The sequence below is a fragment of the Trachemys scripta genome, chromosome 7 (genome assembly GCF_013100865.1).
Source record: "Trachemys scripta elegans isolate TJP31775 chromosome 7, CAS_Tse_1.0, whole genome shotgun sequence".
NCBI classification, from domain to species: domain Eukaryota; kingdom Metazoa; phylum Chordata; order Testudines; family Emydidae; genus Trachemys; species Trachemys scripta.
Window position 1 is genome coordinate 124,523,420 of NC_048304.1, and position 19,900 is coordinate 124,543,319.

Genomic DNA, 19,900 nt, shown 5'->3' on the forward strand with positions numbered 1-19,900 from the left:
AGCCCCCCGGACCGGTGGCCAGGACCCGGGCAGTGTGAGTGCCACTGAAAATCAGCTCGCGTGCCGCCTTCGGCACGTGTGCCATAGGTTGCCTACCCCTGAGCTAGGACAAAACGCCGGGCCTCAGTTTCCCCATCTGTAAAACACCCTGGGCTCTCTCACAGGAGTGTTATGGGGCTAAGGTCACTGCAGCTGGGAGAGCCCTTGGGGAGCCCGGGATGGCTGGAACTGTGGCAATGTGAAGTACTGGTATTACTGCTCCCAGTGGTGCCCATACGTAAGGTGGCCCAGCAGGATGGAGATGAGAAGATAGGACTCTGTTCTGCTGGAGGGGTTGGCTGTGATCGGGTGAATCCGTGCGGCAGCAGTGAGCTCACACCACATTCCGTTTAGAGATCGCACTCCCGCTGGAGGGAAAAGCCGCTGTTTGCTCCGTTCCAGCGGGAGTCCGTTCAACAACAACGTAACTGAAGAGGGATGAGGAGCCGAGTCTGGCCCCAGAAAGAGGCAGTACTTCACTGGCTGATGGTTATACCAAGAGGGTTTACGATGCTTGCAAACTCATTGGCCTTCCAGTAGCTGCTTCCCTCTGCCAGCTGGCTAATCTGGAGGGGTCATGCACAGGCGCTCTGTGGTCACGTACCCCAGTGCACTGGGGGTGAAAACGCCAAGTTTTGCTTTATGATCCCTTAAAGGGACACTGTCAATCTGTTCGGCAGCCACAAATTTGACCTCCCCCAGCTGGGTTTTGGATTGTGGTGGGTTCACATAGTACTCCCCCCCCCCCAAACTCATCTCCTTCGCCCCCACCCCCAATCCTGTCTGCTCTATATGTGGGACCTGCCAGAGCATGGGAAGTTTTCATAAGGATCCTGAGAACAGGAATCAGCACAGAACAGGGAACAGTGCACAGGGTAGAGAGACCCTCGTAAATTTCCACAGACTGGCTGATCTCAGGAAAGGAGTAAGCAGAAGTATGCTCACTCTTGCAGGCATGGCGCCCCTGAGAATGTTTTTGTAGGGACACCTGGGAATGCTTTATATAACCAATCTTATGGATTATGACAAGTCTTAAAGACATATAAAGTAAACATTATGCTTCTGACTTTAGATGTTTACATTATTTAATAGCAGGTTTTCTTTAAAGCACCATTCAACCATTAGGGCTACCAAAGGACCTTACAAATTGATATAAAGGTTACAGATTAAGAACTATTTGCCCATTACTGAAATGCACCCACCTCTGGACTGGTACGTGGTAGCTGTTTAACTGCACATTGCAACACTGGAGTGTAGAACAAGAAAACACAGAAGAATCTCATACCCAAATGAAACAGCAGAGACACAGAGTACAACTGGAGTTGGAATTTGACCAGGAGAGCTACATTAATGCTGCTAACGCTTGCAAAAGCTCTGTGGGATTTTTAACACTCAACCCACCCTGCATGGCATTAGGGAGCTCTGTGTAGCCACAACCACACTGCTGTGTGGTGCTATCATACAGATGAGATGCAAAACCACGGTCCTGCATTCCCTAATATATTTACAACATTGATCAACTGAGATTGACTTCCCAGTAGCCTGTCTCTGACAGTGGCAAGTACCAGATGCTACAAAAGAAGTGCAAGAACCTTCTAGGGATTGGATGGTTAAGAATTTGGCTTGAGCCCTGCAGCATGGGATTGAATATCCCCTTCCAAAGGTTAACATTAACTCTGGATAGTCTATTACCTGTATAACTAGCCAATCCCCTTTAAAATCTTGCTAAGTTTTGGGCCTCAGTGACATCCTGAGTCGAGTTGCATCGTTTGAGTACGCCTGTGGGGCTGAGCCAACCAGAACTGCCCCTTGGTTTTTTTAAACCCTGCCTCATGGACTGTCTCGCTCAATTCCCCTCCCCTCCCCACCCCACCCCACTCATCTAGCACCACTGCAGTTTTACCAGCATCTGAGCAGGAACCTTCTTCTCTGCAGCTTGTGCCACCTGCAAGAGCCTTGCTATCTTTCTTGCTTCTGTCTCTCTTTTTCTGCAATGTGTCATTTCTCTCTGTAAAGCGTTTTGAGACCCTATGCAAAATAAAGTTGTGTCACATTTCCGTATCAATTCACCTCTCATTTATACAAAGGCCATTCCCCACGACCATTGCCTCGCTCTGCAAGCTTTGACTCGAATACTAAACCTCCACCAGATACATTCTTTTGATCACAGACTAAACCAGGCTTTGACCTAAGACCATATTTTTTTTATTTCTTTTTATTCTTGACTGCTGGCCTCTATAAACTCCAACTCCTCCGCTGCTCAGAAAGAAAGACCCGGAATGTAAAGAATTATTCCCCAGGAAAGGAACTATTAATTTTTTTAGCAGACAGCGCTAATAATTCAAAGCTGGGAGACACTGCCTGAAAAAATTTCTTTTTGGCTTTGGATATTTATTGTTCCTGGGATTGGGGAGGCACAGAACTTGGTTATTTCGGAAATAACCTAGATCGTTGGGGTGCACTGGGCTGAGAGCACACAAGAGGAGAACCAAAGATGCATCACAAGAGATCTTGGCCAGTTTCATTCAGGAAGCTCAACTGCTTCTCCCAACAGGACTCTCATGCTTAAACTAAGCCAGTCACTAAGTGTATTTCACTGACTCTGAATGCTGGATAAATGGCACCCCCAGGCCCTGTAAGGTGCACACCTGGTACTGGCTCTGCAGCAAATATTCAGTGGTCTGTTGAGGTCTAGTGCAGTGACTCTCAACCTAAAAAATTTCAGAGGGAGGTGGGGACTTCTTTGGAAATCTTAGACAGTCTGCGGCTCCCCAGAGGTCCACAGGCCGAAAACCACTGGTCTGTGGGAATGACCACCTTTCACAGACCCCTTAGACATAGAATATCAGGGTTGGAAGAGACCTCAGGAGGTCATCTAGTCCAACCCCGTGATCAAAGCAGGACCAATTCCCAACTAAATCATCCCAGCCAGGGCTTTGTCAAGCCGGGCCTTAAAAACCTCCAAGGAAGGAGATTCCTCCACCTCCCTAGGTAACACATTCCAGTGCTTCACCGCCCTCCTAGTGAAATAGTGTTTCCTAATATCCAACCAAGACCTCCCCCACTGCAACTTGAGACCATTGCTCCTTGTTCTGTCATCTGCCACCACCGAGAACAGCCGAGCTCCATCCTCTTTGAAACCCCCCTTCAGGTAGCTGAAAGCAGCTATCAAATCCCCCCTCATTGTTCTCTTCTGGAGACTAAACAATCCCAGTTCCCTCAGCCTCTCCTCATAAGTCATGTGCTCCAGACCCCTAATCATTTTTGTTGCCCTCCGCTGGACTCTTTCCAATTTTTCCACATCCTTCTTGTAGTGTGGGGCCCAAAACTGGACACAGTACTCCAGATGAGGCCTCACCAATGTCAAATAAAGGGGAATGATCACGTTCCTCGATCTGCTGGCAATGCCCCTACTTATACAGCCCAAAATGCCGTTAGCCTCCTTGGCAACAAGAGCACACTGTTGACTCATATCCAGCTTCTCGTCCACTGTGACCCCTAGGTCCTTTTCTGCAGAACTGCTACCTAGCCATTCGGTCCCTAGTCTGTAGCAGTACATAGGATTCTTCCGTCCTAAGTGCAGGACTTTCTTCCTCTTTTCTCTGAAGCAGCTGCCACTGGCTAGGACTGGTGCCAGCCAACAGAGTTAGACAGATCATGGCTCTGAGCAGGTCTGGAAATTGCTAATCGGTTCATTATGTGATCGTGGAGAGGTCTGTTTTTCAAAGGTGCTGAACACCCACAACTCCAGTTGAAGTCAATTAGGAGCTGTGAGTGCTCAGCACCTTTGAAAACAGGCTGTGAACCTCTCTGCCTCATATTAGCCACCTGTAGACTAGGAAGAATCCGGAGCTTTTTGGGAGAGTGAGAGTGTGTGCAGGGGGCATTGTGAGGCATTATCACTGACAAACTCAGTTCAAACCCATTCTTGGCCGGGTTTCCAGCCCTGTAATTCCTCTCTATAAATTCCTGGTTCTTCCTAAGGATGCACAGCTGTGATGGTGCTGCGACACCTACATAGTGTTTGTAGTAGGAAGACAGCCTGAGACAAACTCTTGTATTAGAGGCCTGGTATGAGGCAGGACCTGCTCACAGAATCTGGCAAGAACAGGGCTGATATTGCAGAAATACACATTGCTAAGCAGTGCTCATGCAAACACATCCTGATATCAAGTGGTACCAGAACATCCCGCTATCAAGGATGGTACAAAAACATTCCCCAAGGGTAACAGAAACACACTGACCCTTCAAACAAGAGAAGATCAGGATGACAGTACGTAACTTGTTTATATCAAGGTATAAAGATGTGTTTCAGAGGGAGTATCTTTGGCCACCCAAGGGGGCAGTGGAAAGTCCCAGCACTGACCGAGTTGTGTCCTTTGTCACGGGCATCCATGTCTTAGTATCCTCGTAGAGTCTGCCAGGTGCTACTACTGTGCTTCGTCGACAATAAAGCTGGCTGGGCACCTTCGTACCTTAACGGATCGTATGATCATTGGGCAATTCACTCAAGGTCTGCTGTGCTGGCTGTCACAGGAAGAACACACACACGCAGCCACGTATCTAACCACAGTAATAAGTGCAAAAGCCTGCAGCGCTCAGTGGTGTGCGTATGTACAGAAATCAGAAAAACATGAGGAAATGTTAGTAAAACTACAATAGGGTCAGGTGGTAAACAACCCTGTTGGGATCATGAGGCAAAACAATCCTAAATTTGGGGAGTAGAAGTTAGATTGGTGGAGTGCTCCCAACTCACTGAACCCCACAGTGGAACCGTACACTGACCACACCAAGAAGAGGTTTGGTTTGAGAAATTCTGGCAGAACTAAATTCCAATATGCTGTCAACTTAGCCCAGTAGCTTATGCATGGAGAGATGCTGAGTCAGCACCACAGGGACCTAGTAAATAAATGAAGTAGTAATCTACGAGGTTGCTCAGAAAGTTGGCTGCTTAAAGCAGTTACTGTCTCTATGCGGATTATTTTAGATGCAGTTTAACACCCTATTTCTCAAACTCCATTATCAGTTCTAGGAGGACACTCCACCTAGGGCAGCAGAATTTGGGCCTACTTCGCACAGGATGATGGGATATTCTACCTATTAAATTCAATCTTTCTTCCATAGTCCCTCCAGCCCCCTAGATCCTGGGCACGCTTTATTTCTCCCCTCATCTTTCTGGAGACGTGGCATCCAGACATGAAAGCTTAACAGTCCAGGAGCAGTCACGCCACCTATCCGCATCAAACTAAACTCCAACATGTCATTCCGCTCTGAAGCCCTCTTCCCACTATGGACGAAACCACGATAAAGCTACATGATTGGCCACTGGGCTGAGGGAACTAGGTAGAGCCTCAACCCACATCATTTATATCAATATCGTGCGCTGCTCTGTGATGCCAGCAAAGCAGGTTCCTGCATATGCCAAGGTCCCCGTGCCTCACTTGAATACCGACAAACACAGAGCTGGAATCAGTCTGGTTCACCTGTGTGTAAAATACATATTAGAGTTATAAAAATGTGCTAGTGTTTAGACTTTATTGAAGGTGTGTAGTTGCTGCCTGGATTAACCTCACTTATACCAGCTGTATCCCATACTGTAATCCCCAAATTAAGCATTTGAAGCATAAGCCTCTGACTGTATAAAGCACCAGATAGGAGACAGATATTAGTGTAAAGTGCTAATCTTTAACAGAAAGTATGTCTTGCTCCACAAGGAAGGCCCATCAACACCAGCTATTGTGGAACATCAAAGAGGACAAAAGACTTTGTTGATTGTCTCTTCTTCCTGGGGGTTGAGGGATGAGCATGCAGGTGAACTCCTCCCCACAGCTGAGTTGGCAATTTGAAGCAAAAGGGAGGGAAGGGAAGGGATAAAAACTCCTAATTCAAGGAAGCTGTATCTTTACCCCTGCCTGGACCTTAGGGGAAGGATTACTAAATGTAAGCAAAGATAACCACGAGTTAGCCCTAAAGGACATACTGAGCTTGATTATAAAAGGTTCTATTCTTTTAATCTTAAGACTGGAACTCATTTGTGTGTATATATGTTTACCTACTTTACCGTATAGATAACTCATTAAATAGGAAATGAAATAAATCTTTAGATAGTTTATTATAGGACAGCCTACCAGCATAGTCTTTCGTGTGAGATCTGAAGAGCAATTAAGCTGAGGTAAGTGACTGGTCCTTTGGGACTGGAAGTAACCTGAATATTGCTGTGATCTTTGGTGTAAGGCAAAGGCAGCGCACCTGGGTGGTGAGACAGACCGGAATACCTACGGGGACTGGCTGAGACTCCATCTTAAGGCGGTTCACACTTGATAACTGGTTGGTGAGATCGAAGTATAGAACTCGCCCAATTGGGGGTTTGTGATCTGTTTCCTAACAGTCGGCCCTAAGCCTGGTACCCACACTCAAGCCACTACAGGACAGCTCGATAGATTCTCAAGCCCTTATACATTTAAGGTCAGTCTGTCCAATTTGCCCCTTCCTCGTAGCCTCATTGTAATATTTGTTCCATGGGCTTTTTCAAGCATGCTGTTCCAAGGAGGACCGCTGAGCGGAGATAGGAGTAGCCTATCAAGGAAGGGGAAAGAGTATTTTTGGATGCAGACTGGATAATCTAGCGAGGCAGGCTTTAAACTAGTTTCAACATGGGTAGGAGACAAAAGACCACAGGTAAAAGTCCACAACATGGAGACTGGGCTGATGGGTTGTCAAGCATAGAGGGAAAGAGGAGAGATGAGAGGGAATATAGAGGGGAAATCTAATGAACAGCTTAGATGATTGTACACAAATGCAAGTAGTATAGGGAATAAACAGGAAGATCTAGAAATACTAGTGAATAATCACAATTATGTCATAATTGTGATTCAGAGATTTAGGATAATTTATGAGACTGGAATATTGGTACAGAAGAGGATAGCTTGTTCAGGAACAGGCGGCAGGGAAAAAAGGGAGGTGGTGTTGCCTTGTAATAAAAATTGAATACACTGGCATCGAGGTCAAGATAGAAGTGGAGACAGAGCTGTTCAAAGTCTCTGGGTCAGGATAAAAGGGTAAAAACAAGGGTGATGTCACAGTGGTCTACAACAGACCACCTAACCAGGAAGAAGTAGTGTATGAGCCTTTTTTTAAAACAACTAACAATCACCCAAAACACAGGATTTGATGGTGATGGGGGACTTCAATTGCCCAGGCATTTGTTAGGAAAATAATACAGCAAGGCACAGATTATCCACCAAGTTCTTGGAATGCATTGGAGGCAACTTTTTATTACAGAAGGTGGAGAGAGTGCCTAGAGGAGAGGCTGTTCTACATCGGATTCGGACAAATAGGGAGGAACTGGTGGAGAATGTGAAGATGAAGACAGCTTGGGAGAAAGTGATCATGAAATGGTAGAGTTCACAATTCTAAGGAATGGTAGGAAGGAACACAGCAGAAGACAGACAATGGACTTCAAGAAGGAAAATCTTAAGGGAAGCAAGTCTAAGGGAAAAAATGTTCAGGGGAGCTCCCAAGCCATTCAAGTGCCCTGGGTCATTGAGCAGAGAAGAATGAAATCTTCTATACCTCCAATCAAAGGCATGGGATCCCACTTCACAACTAAACAGTAGTTACTGAGATGGGATTAACGGACACTTCCTCTCCCTTTGCTACTGCTGAAGGGGAAGAGTATTTGAAGGAGAACTGTTTAACTTATCAACAATATTCAAGGCAAGTATGCCAGAAGGGACATGGCTTATTTGTCCTTGGTTTCCACTACTGTGTACTAAAGTGGTCTAGGGAGCAGTCACTACTGCACTTCCTAGTCAGTGCAAGGCAACAATGCTTTCCAAGTTCTCTGTAGGCTCGTGCATCCTCAAGGCAGTGCCATCTGGGCTCAGGACTGCAAGCAAACGATTCCTGGATTATAAAAACTAGTTTGTGCCACTGGCTTGCTGTCTGACCTTGGGCAAGTCACTTTGCAAATTGTTTCCTTATTGGTAAAATAGGGAGAATACTTAGCTGTCTGGGTGCTGGTAAATACCTTATAAAAACGGATTGGCCATTTATTAAACATTGTTGTAATGGAACGCGGATTGATTTTTCCCAGACACTCAAGAGGACATCGTTTTACTGAACTACTTGTGTGAGCCTATGTATGGTCCTCCCAAAGCCTGTAGAAGTAGAAATGCAGAACTAGTGCTATTTACATTTGGATTAAAAGGATCTCACTTGTTGATTTCAAAGTGTTCTGAAGGGTCAACAGCATCCAACATCCCCCTCCCACGAAGAATGTTAGTGTGGTTAAATGCTTCTCAGAACAGCCAGCATCCACCTCCCCCCCAAAAAGGACAATCACATGGAAAGCAGCAGAAGAGAGTTTACCATTAGGATGCCCAAAACACCTAGCAAGATGGAAGAGGTGTATTCCCCCTGCATCCACCCTTGACAGCTTTACAAACTAAACACATTGCTTATTTACATTCACTTCTCTATTTTTATTCTATTTCTTGCATGGTCTTCAAATACAGTTTTACAGCTCATTTTTCTGCTACAGATACTGTTGATCTAAAAACAGATTAATGAAAGTGGCATTCCAACCTTAATGAAAATTCATAACCATGAAAGATATGTCAACTTATCACTTTACAATCCTAGAGTGATGGTATTGGCCTGGACATTCCATCCGTTTGTACAACTAACTTCTGTAACAATAAAATTCATAGGAAAAGATTGTGGCAACTCCTTAAAGCCAAGATATAAGGCCACAAGCATCCTATCCTGTAATGCTATGAATCCAGATCAAGGAGTAAGTTGACTCTGGTATCCATAAAAAAAAAAAAAAAAACACAAAAAAACAAAACCACACAACTCTTCCACCTGCTAAGACCAAGGGATCAGCTACTTACTCAAAGCTGTATTAAAACTAGTGACATTCAGCTCTGATTTACATGAGATCCCATAGCATGACCCTATACCTCTCTCTGTAAATGAAATGAACTTGTTTAAACTTAAATACTTCGCTACTAAATTAAAAAATTATTCACATTCTGAAAAAGAAAAATATCCTATGTGACTGCACCGGAAGGCCAAACGTTAGCTTCTCCTTACAGGTTGCAGACATTACTGCAGTCTAATGCCATTTGTTATAGCTTGTAAAACTTCTTCAAAGCTACACAGATGGGAGCTTAAATAAGGACTTGAATGTCTTTTGTTTGCCACCAAAACCAAGAGGGACATTTAAAAAGAAGGAAGGTAAACACAGTTGATGGTAGCAGGTGAAATTAGTAAGGTAATGTAATGTAATGTAAAGGGTATATTATTGGCCAATTACATCTCTGGAACACAGGGCTTCTACAGAAAAATCAATAACCCCCACAAATGGTGTGACTACCTCACTACCAGATCCCCTAACCATGCTGGCTCCATCACATTAGTCAAATACATCAGATCTGGGTAAAAACATTAAACTCTCAGAATATCTGCAGTTACATTAATTAGGTAACCATTTAAATAATTTGTAAAAATGTGCTTATTGTGATGTTTCTTCTACAAAAATTCTTTGATACAAACATGCAGGATTTGAAGACCCTGATTTAGTCAAACCAGTATGAACAGTCTTTGAAGCAGGAGACTGATCCAAGGACAAATCCTGACCATGGACCAGTTCCCTCTCACTTCCTCCATCCACCTCCTCTTTGAGACTGCCACCAAAATTAACAGGTTCAGCAGGCCTCCCACTGAATTGCTGGTTCAGTCCCAGGAGAATGATGATAGCACCAGGCAGTGGCAGCCTTGCAACAGAACTGCCTGTCCTCTGAAGGAATGATCCTTCTGGATCAGCACCTCTTACCCAACATGGTCAGTTTCTAGCCCTGGGTATGAGGCACAGTACAAAAAGCCAACGCCGAGGACAGAGTCATTCTCCATTGTGGTTTGACGTTAGTCAAAAGTGCCATCTTGGACCAATACCATTTCACTTTTCAGAAGAAAAAAATTACAAAACCAGCAAACACAAAGAAGTTATTAAGCATACAGCTAGTTTATATACACTGACATTTACAAGTCTGTCATTAGTGACTTTTGCCACAGACAACTGCACATTTGTCCCTACAAAGCACAAAGCCTGAACCAATGGTCATTAGCAGTGACAACTGGTCACTGCCTTATAAACAAGCATAAAGATAGCCAAAAACAGAACCGTCAATACCGGTCTTTAAATTGCTGACTGACACAAGTAATCCTTCCCATCTCTGTAACATGAAGTACCCCAATTACACCCCTCCCTCCTCACATCCTGCTGTATGACACAGGGAAAAAGAAAATCAGATCTTAACAGTTACTCCAGAAAAAGAACACCATTCTGTTAACTGCATATATGGATGCAAAGAACTGCTACCAACCACGTCACTGGGCAGGAAGGGGGGGCTCCTCCCGGAGGATACAGCCCACGCAAGATTCCTTGGCACTTCACACAAGCCCAGGAAAGGACGACAACAAGGTTTCTCTTTTTCAGAACTGGGTTTTCAGCAGCAATCTCTTCATCCAACAAGTTAACGTTTGAAATGTGTGATGGGTGGATTTTCACATAGCCCCTTCTAGCAAGTTGGCTGACTGCTGTGTTTGTGCAGTTAGACCATATGAAGATCCCCACCACCACCCGCCCAGCTGTTAAGGGACTACAGTATTCGAACAGTTCATTGTCAAGGACTTCACAGACTCCTTCCAAGGATAACAACATCCTTTGGAAATCCCTCCATTTTAGCTATTTCAAAACAACCCAGCTTGCTGTAAAATTCCAGGATTCTTTTATCATCTGGTCTCACTTCACAAAAAGCCCCACGGGAGCCTGAAGAAAAAAAAAGGGGGGGGGGAGGGGAGGAGAAGAGTTATTGTAACAAAACCCCCAAACTCTGCAAACATCGTTAGATTCTTTTCCATCTATTTTAACATTTAAAATCGATCATATCACTGAACTAGTGCCATACCTGGTATACCTACTGCCAGAAACGGAGGCTAGATTTATGGTAACATAGCTGATACCTTTCCACAAAGATTGTATGTTTCTGTTGCTGGCTTGTAGACTGCATCCTAGCAGATTGTAGTCAAATTGCCTCTACAGGCCCGCTTCACATGAAAACATCCTGAAGCTCAGGCACCGGCTGAGAGAACAGCACCACAAAAGGGCATGTGAATTGCTCAAGATAACTGCAAGCCTCAGGTATGCAGCGAGGCAAAAGGCCAAGCGCCTCCAGCATTCAAGACGGAAGATCTCAGCATACGATCACACTACAGAAATGGCTTCAAGGATTTCAGCCCGGGAAATATAAAGATGTGTGTGGCTGCTGTGGACCTCAGTTAGCCAAATTGCTCCCTCAGTTCTTCCCATTTCCTAATTTGCAAAATATTCGCTACAATAATAGTATCTTTTACAGAAGATAGACAGTAGCATTAGAGCTAGAATGGGAAAGCAATTTATAAACAACCTCACGTGCCAATTTAGCAGAAATCAGATCTCCCACACTGACCTGGGAATGCAAAATGCATTAGCACCCCCAATCCTAGAACTCCCAGTTTGCCTAACACCAAGGGGATGAAATGCTGTGGCCATTCTTAAATCACTGTACCTAGAGTACCCCCAACAATTCCAAGAGCAAAAACTCACCATTAGCTTTCAGAGAGGACAGCAGGCAGGCCATCATGCTTTTGGCCACACTTGGGTCAGTCACTTTTTTGTGGATGTCTATCTTTATCAGCGACGGGAAATTGGCGAGGAATGTCTCTGGCAATACTTCCTGCTCTTCATGGAAACTCAACATTATTTTCTAAAGAGGACAGAAAGGAACAGTCTTTTCAGCATGATCAGTTTTGCTGATGTGGGCTGTTTTGTTCAGGGTTGTATGCCTCTAAGAGCATCACACACAAATCAGCAGAGACCAGGCACTTCAGATATACCAGCAAAACAAGCCTTGTAAGGAATTGCATGAAATTACCATTCACAAAATCCTGTAATTAGTGCTAGTTAGCCTTTTACCTCTTGACACAGGAAAATAAGTCAGCTGTTTAAAATAAAAGCAAGTTCTCTTTTTCAGGAGTCTGATTCCCAGTCAGTTAGAAATGCAACCAAGGTAGCAAAGATTTGAATTCTAACAGTGGGATAAAATGGTCAGGCAAGTGCCTGAGGCTGTATTAATAATGTTGGAAAGACAAAAATAACTGAGTAACCAAACATCGTAGAAAGTTACACTGCTCAGCTGATATACTCCATAAAGGAGGAGATTCCATCAGTCCTACCAGGGAGTTGGACAAGAATTTTAGAAGACGACCTCACTTCGGAAGAGGAACTCTGCATTAGTGAAATTTAGGGACTGGGTGCTGGTACAATGACAGTAGGGGAGAGATCTACTGGTAGAGATCATTTGAAGTCCCTCGCTCTTAGGTGCGCTCAGAACCGTTATTTATACCACACTAACATGTGGCAGTGGTGGCATAGTAGGAATGCACCTCAGATTAAGTGTTACCATAATATGTAATCTACTTTACAAAACAAAGCCCAATAAGAATTTGTTTTCTCATATGGGGGAACAATACCCACTTGCAAGGGGGGAAAAAATGTAACCAGCATTTAGAGCAACGACTGCAGCGTAATGGGTAATCAAAATGAGCTGTCCTGCCCAACAGTTTGCAGCCAAATCCACTGAAGGTAAGTTATCAAGCTGCTTGCTACTATTCTAAAATTACAATTCTTCCCCAGTACGTTGACATGCCATCAGACGTATGCAAGCAGGACAGGCTTCTAATTCTGACTACTGATGAGGGAGTTTCTATCCAGCGTGGACACAGACATCAATCAAAATCAGAAAGAGTGTAGAGCCCATTCGCCACCGGTTCAGTGCAGGACTGTTCCCCAAAGAAGATTTCTATTGATTTTTTGCAGCAAGTCAGTTACAAAACGAGGCAGCACAGTGATAATAGTAACAAATGCAATATCAATTCTTTATGAACTTGAAACTAGACCACATCAGCTGGCAGGTTCAAGAGCTGGACTAATGGATGCATGTACTTATTGGAGCCGCCTGTTCTGACACCATAGCAGAGTTCTTAGATGTGGACGTATCTGACAGATGGAAGAGTTAAAAATTGCGTTCCTTCCCTGTTGATTTGCTGCCTGTGCTCCAATGGCAAAGACAGACTGTGGGGCATTCATTCTTTGACACAGACTGGCCAATCAGAACGAAGATTCTCTGCCCCTTTAGTTACTAGTGACCTGCACTCTCAGGAGAAAGATTCCATAAGCGGTCAAAGGACTAAATTTGTCCACTACCTAACTCTCCAGTTTTGGAAAGGTCTTGAGTCTCAACCCAGCCAAACAGTTTCTCTTTGGGAAGACTATTCCTTTTTGACCAAACAAGACAAATTCACAGGTAAGGAACAAAATTTGACTCTGTTTTGGTCTCAAGGCACAGCTTAGGGTTCTGTCTAGCAGTCCTTGCAAGTAGAGGAGGAAGACACAACAGGAAGACCACTGATGGATAGGAAATGTGAAACAGGGAGAGCACCACCCTCTTGGAAAGGAACACTCCTTGAGGAATCACTAAGAGTAGAGCACTCTCCACCCAGTGGCAGCACTAGCGGATACATTCTGGATATGCAGTATCATGTGGCAGTCTTGAAAAGTTCACTCACTCAAGCCTGGTGCCACTCTGCCCAGGATGCAGAGGCTTAGCCAGCAAGCCTTGCACTTCAGCTAACACACAAGCCTCTTAGATAGAAGTGCTGACCCATTCACCAAAACAACCCTTCGAGAGGTCCTAAGTCCTTTCCTGCAACTCTCAGAGTATGAACAAGGCAAATAAACTTCCCAAAGGATTAGGATCAGAGCAGGTAAATCCTAAGGCCCTTAAGTCAGCCCAGATCTTTCCTAGTTTTCAGCTGGGAAGGAAGATTTCTGGAAGTGAAATTCTGACATCACCATCAAAGAGAAAGCTAGGTTATCGATGGAGAACTACTGTCTTGGAGGAACACTAGGAAATCCCCTTGGAAAATCATTTTTCTCACTGGATCCCTTAATGTGCTGATGGGGAAAAGACAGGACCTCTAGGAAGTTGAGACATCCTTAAATACTTCTTGCAGAAACGGAGAGAAGGCATTCTGGCATTCCGGGTTGAAGTTCCCTGCTGTCTACACCAACCGGGGAGACATCCCACACATCTCATTTTAAGCAAAATAGTTTTTTTTTCCTGGAGCACATCATGGCAAAGGCTGCCCTATTCAGTAGTGCCCTATTCACGTCCTTCAGTAGTGTCCTGTCACACACCAAGAGCTTCAGAGCACCTGGGCTGGGGTGAGTCACAGGCCTCCAAACAAGCATAACGAGTCTTGTGGATAAGGGAGAAGTAGTGGATGTGGTATACCTAGACTTTAGTAAGGCATCTGATAAGGTCTCGCATGATATTCTTATTGATAAACTAGGCAAATACAATTTAGATGGGGCTACTCTAAGGTGGGTGCATAACTGGCTGGATAACTGTACTCAGAGAGTAGTTATTAATGGTTCCCAATCCTGCTGGAAAGGCATAACAAGTGGGGTTCCGCAGGGGTCTGTTTTGAGACCATCTCTGTTCAATATCTTCATCAACGACTTAGATATTGGCATAGAAATTAATTTATTGTTTTTGCAGATACTAAACTGGGAGGGATTGCAACTGCTTTGGAGGATAGGGTCATAATTCAAAACGATCTCGACAAATTGGAGAAATGGTCTGAGGTAAACAGGATGAAGTTTAACAAAGACAAATGCAAAGTGCTCCACTTAGGAAGGAACAATCAATTTCACACATACAGAATGGGAAGAGACTGTCTAGGAAGGAGTATGGCAGAAAGGGATCTAGGGATTATAGTGGACCACAAGCTAAATATGAGTCAACAGTGTGATGCTGTTGCAAAAAAAAGCAAACATGATTCTGGGATGCATTAACAGGTGTGTTGTGAGCAAGACACGAGAAGTCATTCTTCCGCTCTACTCTGCTCTGGTTAGGCCTCAACTGGAGTATTGTGTCCAGTTCTGGGCACCGCATTTCAAGAAAGATGTGGAGAAATTAGAGAGGGTCCAGAGAAGAGCAACACGAATGATTAAAGGTCTTGAGAACATGACCTATGAAGGAAGGCTGAAAGAATTGGGTTTGTTTAGTTTGGAAAAGAGAAGACTGAGAGGGGACATGATAGCAGTTTTCAGGTATTTAAAAGGGTGTCATAAGGAGGAGGGAGAAAACTTGTTCACCTTAGCCTCTAAGTATAGAACAAGAAGCAATGGGCTTAAACTGCAGCAAGGGAAGTTTAGGTTGGACATTAGGAAAAAGTTCCTAACTGTCAGGGTGGTTAAACACTGGAATAAATTGCCTAGGGAGGTTGTGGAATCTCCATCTCTGGAGATATTTAAGAGTAGGTTAGATAAATGTCTATCAGGGATGGTCTAGACAGTATTTGGTCCTGCCATGAGGGCAGGGGACTGGACTCTATGACCTCTCGAGGTCCCTTCCAGTCCTAGAATCTATGAATAAGCAGCTACAGAGATGCTGGTCTTCTGGACAGGGCCAAGAAATCTGCTAACTAAATTTTTCTCAGTCAGTGTGGTATAACATGGATCAGGAGACTAATGCTTTACTGATTGGTAGAAGCTGAGGGAAGGGGTAAGCATCTAGCGAAAATACATCCTGAGTGAAAGCTTCTGTCTGATTATTGGCTGCAGTACCTGGGTTCCCTTGCGTCCACAGTTATCTAAAAGAGGAGTCTTTAGAGGAGCACTCCCCTGGAGGCACCTGCTGCATGCCAGTCAATTCACTCCAATGTTGGATTTCCAGAAACACAAAGGCCCAGAAAGTTCCTGCCTGCCTAAGTAAGATTTGATTCCATTGCTAGGATCTTGCTCCTGCTGCCTCAGTGGTGACGGAGATAAGCCACCAATGCCATATTGTCCATCCTGATCAGAATGTGGCGACCTCTGCACTGATCTTAAGGGCAGAGTCAGTCACCCAGCATGTAGTACTAGGACATTTATTTGAAGGTTCCTTTGTCTCGGAGACACTCAACAGCATGGTATTATGCCGTGGGCAGTATGTCCTATTCCTCAAGGTTTACTGTAATCTGCAGTCTGTTTGGGAACTTCCTGCAGAAGGGCCCAGTGGTCAAGCAATAATATCAGAGAAGACCTGACCCACAGATAACACTGGTCGGTCTACAATTTTTGAGAAGTCATCTGCTTCAGAGATAAAATGTGCTATTTGTTATGTATTTTGATGTGCTGAATTCAAATATGACGACAATTAAAACAACTGATTGGCTACTGTTTCTAAGATATTTAAGTTTTTACATTTTGTGTCTATGTATATTGTGTAGATAGGTTTACAATTTATGATTAAAACTCTAGGTCTTTTCATGTGTTTATGGTTGCTTTACATGATAATATTTCACCTGTCCTGTTTATGTAACACTTTAAAAATCAGCAAAAGGGTTATATAAATAAAATTTATTATGAAACAAAAGGCAAAAAACTATTATGTACATAGTTTAGTCCTATTCAGTGTCTACTCGGCGCTTCTTGGCTTGTCTCTTGTATTCATTAAATGGAGCATCTCTTGTCACTGTCCAGCAATAGTCTGCAAGCATTGATGGGCTCCATTTGCCCTGATAGCATTTCTCCATTGTTGCAATGTCCTGGTGAAATCGCTTGCCGTGCTCGTCGCTCACTGCTCCGCAGTTCGGTGGAAAAAAAAAAAAATCTAGATGAGAGTGCAAAAAAAATGTATCTTTAGTGACATGTCGCAACCAAGGCTTTTGTATGCCTTGAGGAGGTTTTCCACCAACAACCTGTTGTTGTCTGCCTTGTTGTTTCCGAGAAAATTTATTGCCACTAACCGGAAGGCTTTCCATGCCGTCTTTTCCTTGCCAAGCAGTGCATGGTCAAATGCATCATCTCGAAGAAGTTCACGAATCTGAGGACCAACAAAGACACCTTCCTTTATCTTAGCTTCACTTAACCTTGGAAATTTTCCACGGAGGTACTTGAAAGCTGCTTGTGTTTTGTCAATGGCCTTGACAAAGTTCATCAGACCCAGCTTGATGTGTAAGAGTGGTAACAAAATCTTCCTTGAATCAACAAGTGGTGGATGCTGAACACTTTTCCTCCCAGGCTCCAATGACTGTCGGAGTGGCCAATCTTTCTTGATGTAGTGGGAATCTCTTGCACGACTATCGCATTCGCAGAGAAAACAGCAATACTTTGTGTATCCAGTCTGCAGACCAAGCAAGAGAGCAACAACCTTCAAATCGCCACAAAGCTGCCACTGATGTTGGTCAGTTTATGCACCTCAAAAGTTGTTTCATGTTGTCATAGGTTTCCTTCATATGGACTGCATGACCAACTGGAATGGATGGCGAAACATTGCCATTATGCAGTAAAACACCTTTAAGACTCATCTTTGATGAATCAATGAACAGTCTCCATTCATCTGGATCGTGAACGATGTTGAGGGCTGCCATCACACCATCGATGTTGTTGCAGGCTACAAGATTACCTTCCATGAAGAAGAATGGGACAAGATCCTTTTGACTGTCATGGAACATGGAAACCCTAACATCACCTGCTAGGAGATTCCACTGCTGTACTCTGGAGCCCAACAGCTCTGCCTTACTCTTGGGGAGTTCCAAATCCCTGACAAGGTCATTCAGTTCACCTTGTGTTATGAGGTGTGGTTCAGAGGAGGAGGATGGGAAAAAATGTGGGTCCTGTGACATTGATGGTTCAGGACCAGAAGTTTCATCCTCTTCCTCAAGTGAGAGTGATTCTGGTGCATCAGGAACCGGCAGCCCTTCTCTGTGGGGTACTGGGCGTATAGCTGATGGAATGTTTGGATAATGCACAGTCCACTTTTTCTTCTTTGACACACCTTTCCCAACTGGAGGCACCATGCAGAAGTAACAATTGCTGGTATGATCTGTTGGCTCTCTCCAAATCATTGGCACTGCAAAAGGCATAGATTTCCTTTTCCTGTTCAACCACTGGCGAAGATTTGTTGCACAAGTGTTGCAGCATATGTGTGGGGCCCACCTCTTGTCCTGATCTCCCATTTTGCAGCCAAAATAAAGGTGATAGGCTTTTTTAACCATAGTGGTTATACTGCTCTTTTGTGATGCAAAAGTCACTTCACCACAAACATAGCAGAAGTTATCTGCACTGTTCACACAAGTACGAGGCCTCTCTGCTCACTTTGGCTAAACAGAAATGTGTCCCTTTGCAAAAATCAAACACTGACAAGAGAGCACGACACTGTATGATTTCTAGAGCTGATAGAGGGCAATTTGTTCAGCAGAGTGATGTAAGCTTCATTATGATTGCATCATCCATGACTTCTAGGAATAACATGATGCAATTCATACCATGTATGATGCAATACCAGCTTCAGATTGCATCATTCATTGTTTTGCCTAAAAAGCAAGTACTGTCCAAACCCAGTCAGATTTATTCATAGATCCAGTCAAAGATGTATTTTAGTCATTTCTGGTTTAAATTGAGATCCCTTCCCTTTATAACTCACTTATCCTCTGCCATTCCCAAGTCAAGGGTCGTATATACTGACCCAATAGCATATCTTGAAAACTAGAGCCAATCAACAATTTTAAGCATCATTTTCGTTCTCAGTGACCCAGAATTAGTAAAGTTTGACTACATTTATTTCAGAAGCATTTTGGCTGTAGAGCAACGTAATGGGGACACAGCCCACGTCATCTTTGCTGATCCTCAAAGTAGCAATCACCAGCTGTTGCAGTTCCCAGCAGTCCCGTGTCCATGAAATCAGGTCATAACAGGTCACTATGCAGTCCAGGAGGGAGAGGAGCATCCTCAAAGGAGACACAGGGCAGAAGTTGAAACAAGAGGATAGGGCCTGATACCTGAAATGTAGTCAGCTTCCCCTTTCCCTGGTCATTGTATTCGAAGATCTTTCCTTGACACTAGCTCAAGTGAGCTAGCTTTCCAAACAAGGAACAACAGAAAGAGAAGCATCATGACTATAGCCATGGCTTGGAGTATGTCCGCAACAAAAGCCTGGGAGTAATAACAGCAGTAGGGATTGTGCAGGGTGATATGCAAATGTCACTGATGGATCTAAATAGAGGGGAAGTCTAAATGTGTCCCTCAAGTCTAGAGATAACTGAGAGTCCCTATGACGTCTACCAAGCTACCAAAATGGTATGCAAGGTCTCCATTCAGAATTGTTGCTACTTCAAACTGGTTGAACCACTTCAGGCTTAGAATGAACCTTTTTCTCCTTGGTCTTTTCTTTACCACAGCTAACTCAAGTACGCTCCGGAACCAGATGGTCAAGGGATAGATATTAAAAACATGGGGCAGTTAAATTAGGTGGGCAAAGATAGTTGTGCCCTCTTTTTCAAATTAAAACGGTTTAGAAGGGAGAAATGAACAACAGTTTGATGAGTGAGAGGAACAAGGAAACTGCAGCAGCTCCTGTTCAGAGAGGACCATTTATCCACTGTGCTCAGTGATCACTGATCCTGGGAAAAGAAGATTCTACCTCTCAGACTGCAATCTGGAAGGAAAATCCCAAAATAGGCAAAGTGCAGCAAGACTGGGTGGATCTGGGTTTGTCTCCTTGTTTACAAGAGGATCCATTACCTGCATAAAGTTTGGTCTTAAGGAGGTATTGGACATGGGAAGTGCATAACTGAAAAGGTCTTCAAGAAGACTGAGCACTTTGGGTCAAACTGTCTGAGAAGCTATGAATGGAAGAAACACTCTTCTGATGTCGGCCAACATGGAATCCAAGAGATCACTAAAAAGGTGGGAATCTGTAAAGGGAAA

At 44.1% G+C, this 19,900-nt stretch overlaps 1 protein-coding gene across 1 annotated transcript in view; it reads right to left on the bottom strand.

Annotated features, from left to right (window-relative positions):
- Positions 1–8,501: 8,501 nt before the first annotated feature.
- Positions 8,502–19,900, bottom strand: part of OGA (O-GlcNAcase) — a 40,811-nt gene continuing 29,412 nt past the window's right edge. Inside the window, exons 15-16 of the mRNA XM_034775086.1 lie at positions 11,690–11,849; positions 8,502–10,873 (exon numbers count right to left, since the gene is read on the bottom strand). Of these exons, the coding sequence (XP_034630977.1) occupies positions 10,737–10,873; positions 11,690–11,849 (297 nt within the window). The 3' untranslated portion in view covers positions 8,502–10,736. The remainder of the gene's footprint in view (positions 10,874–11,689; positions 11,850–19,900) is intronic.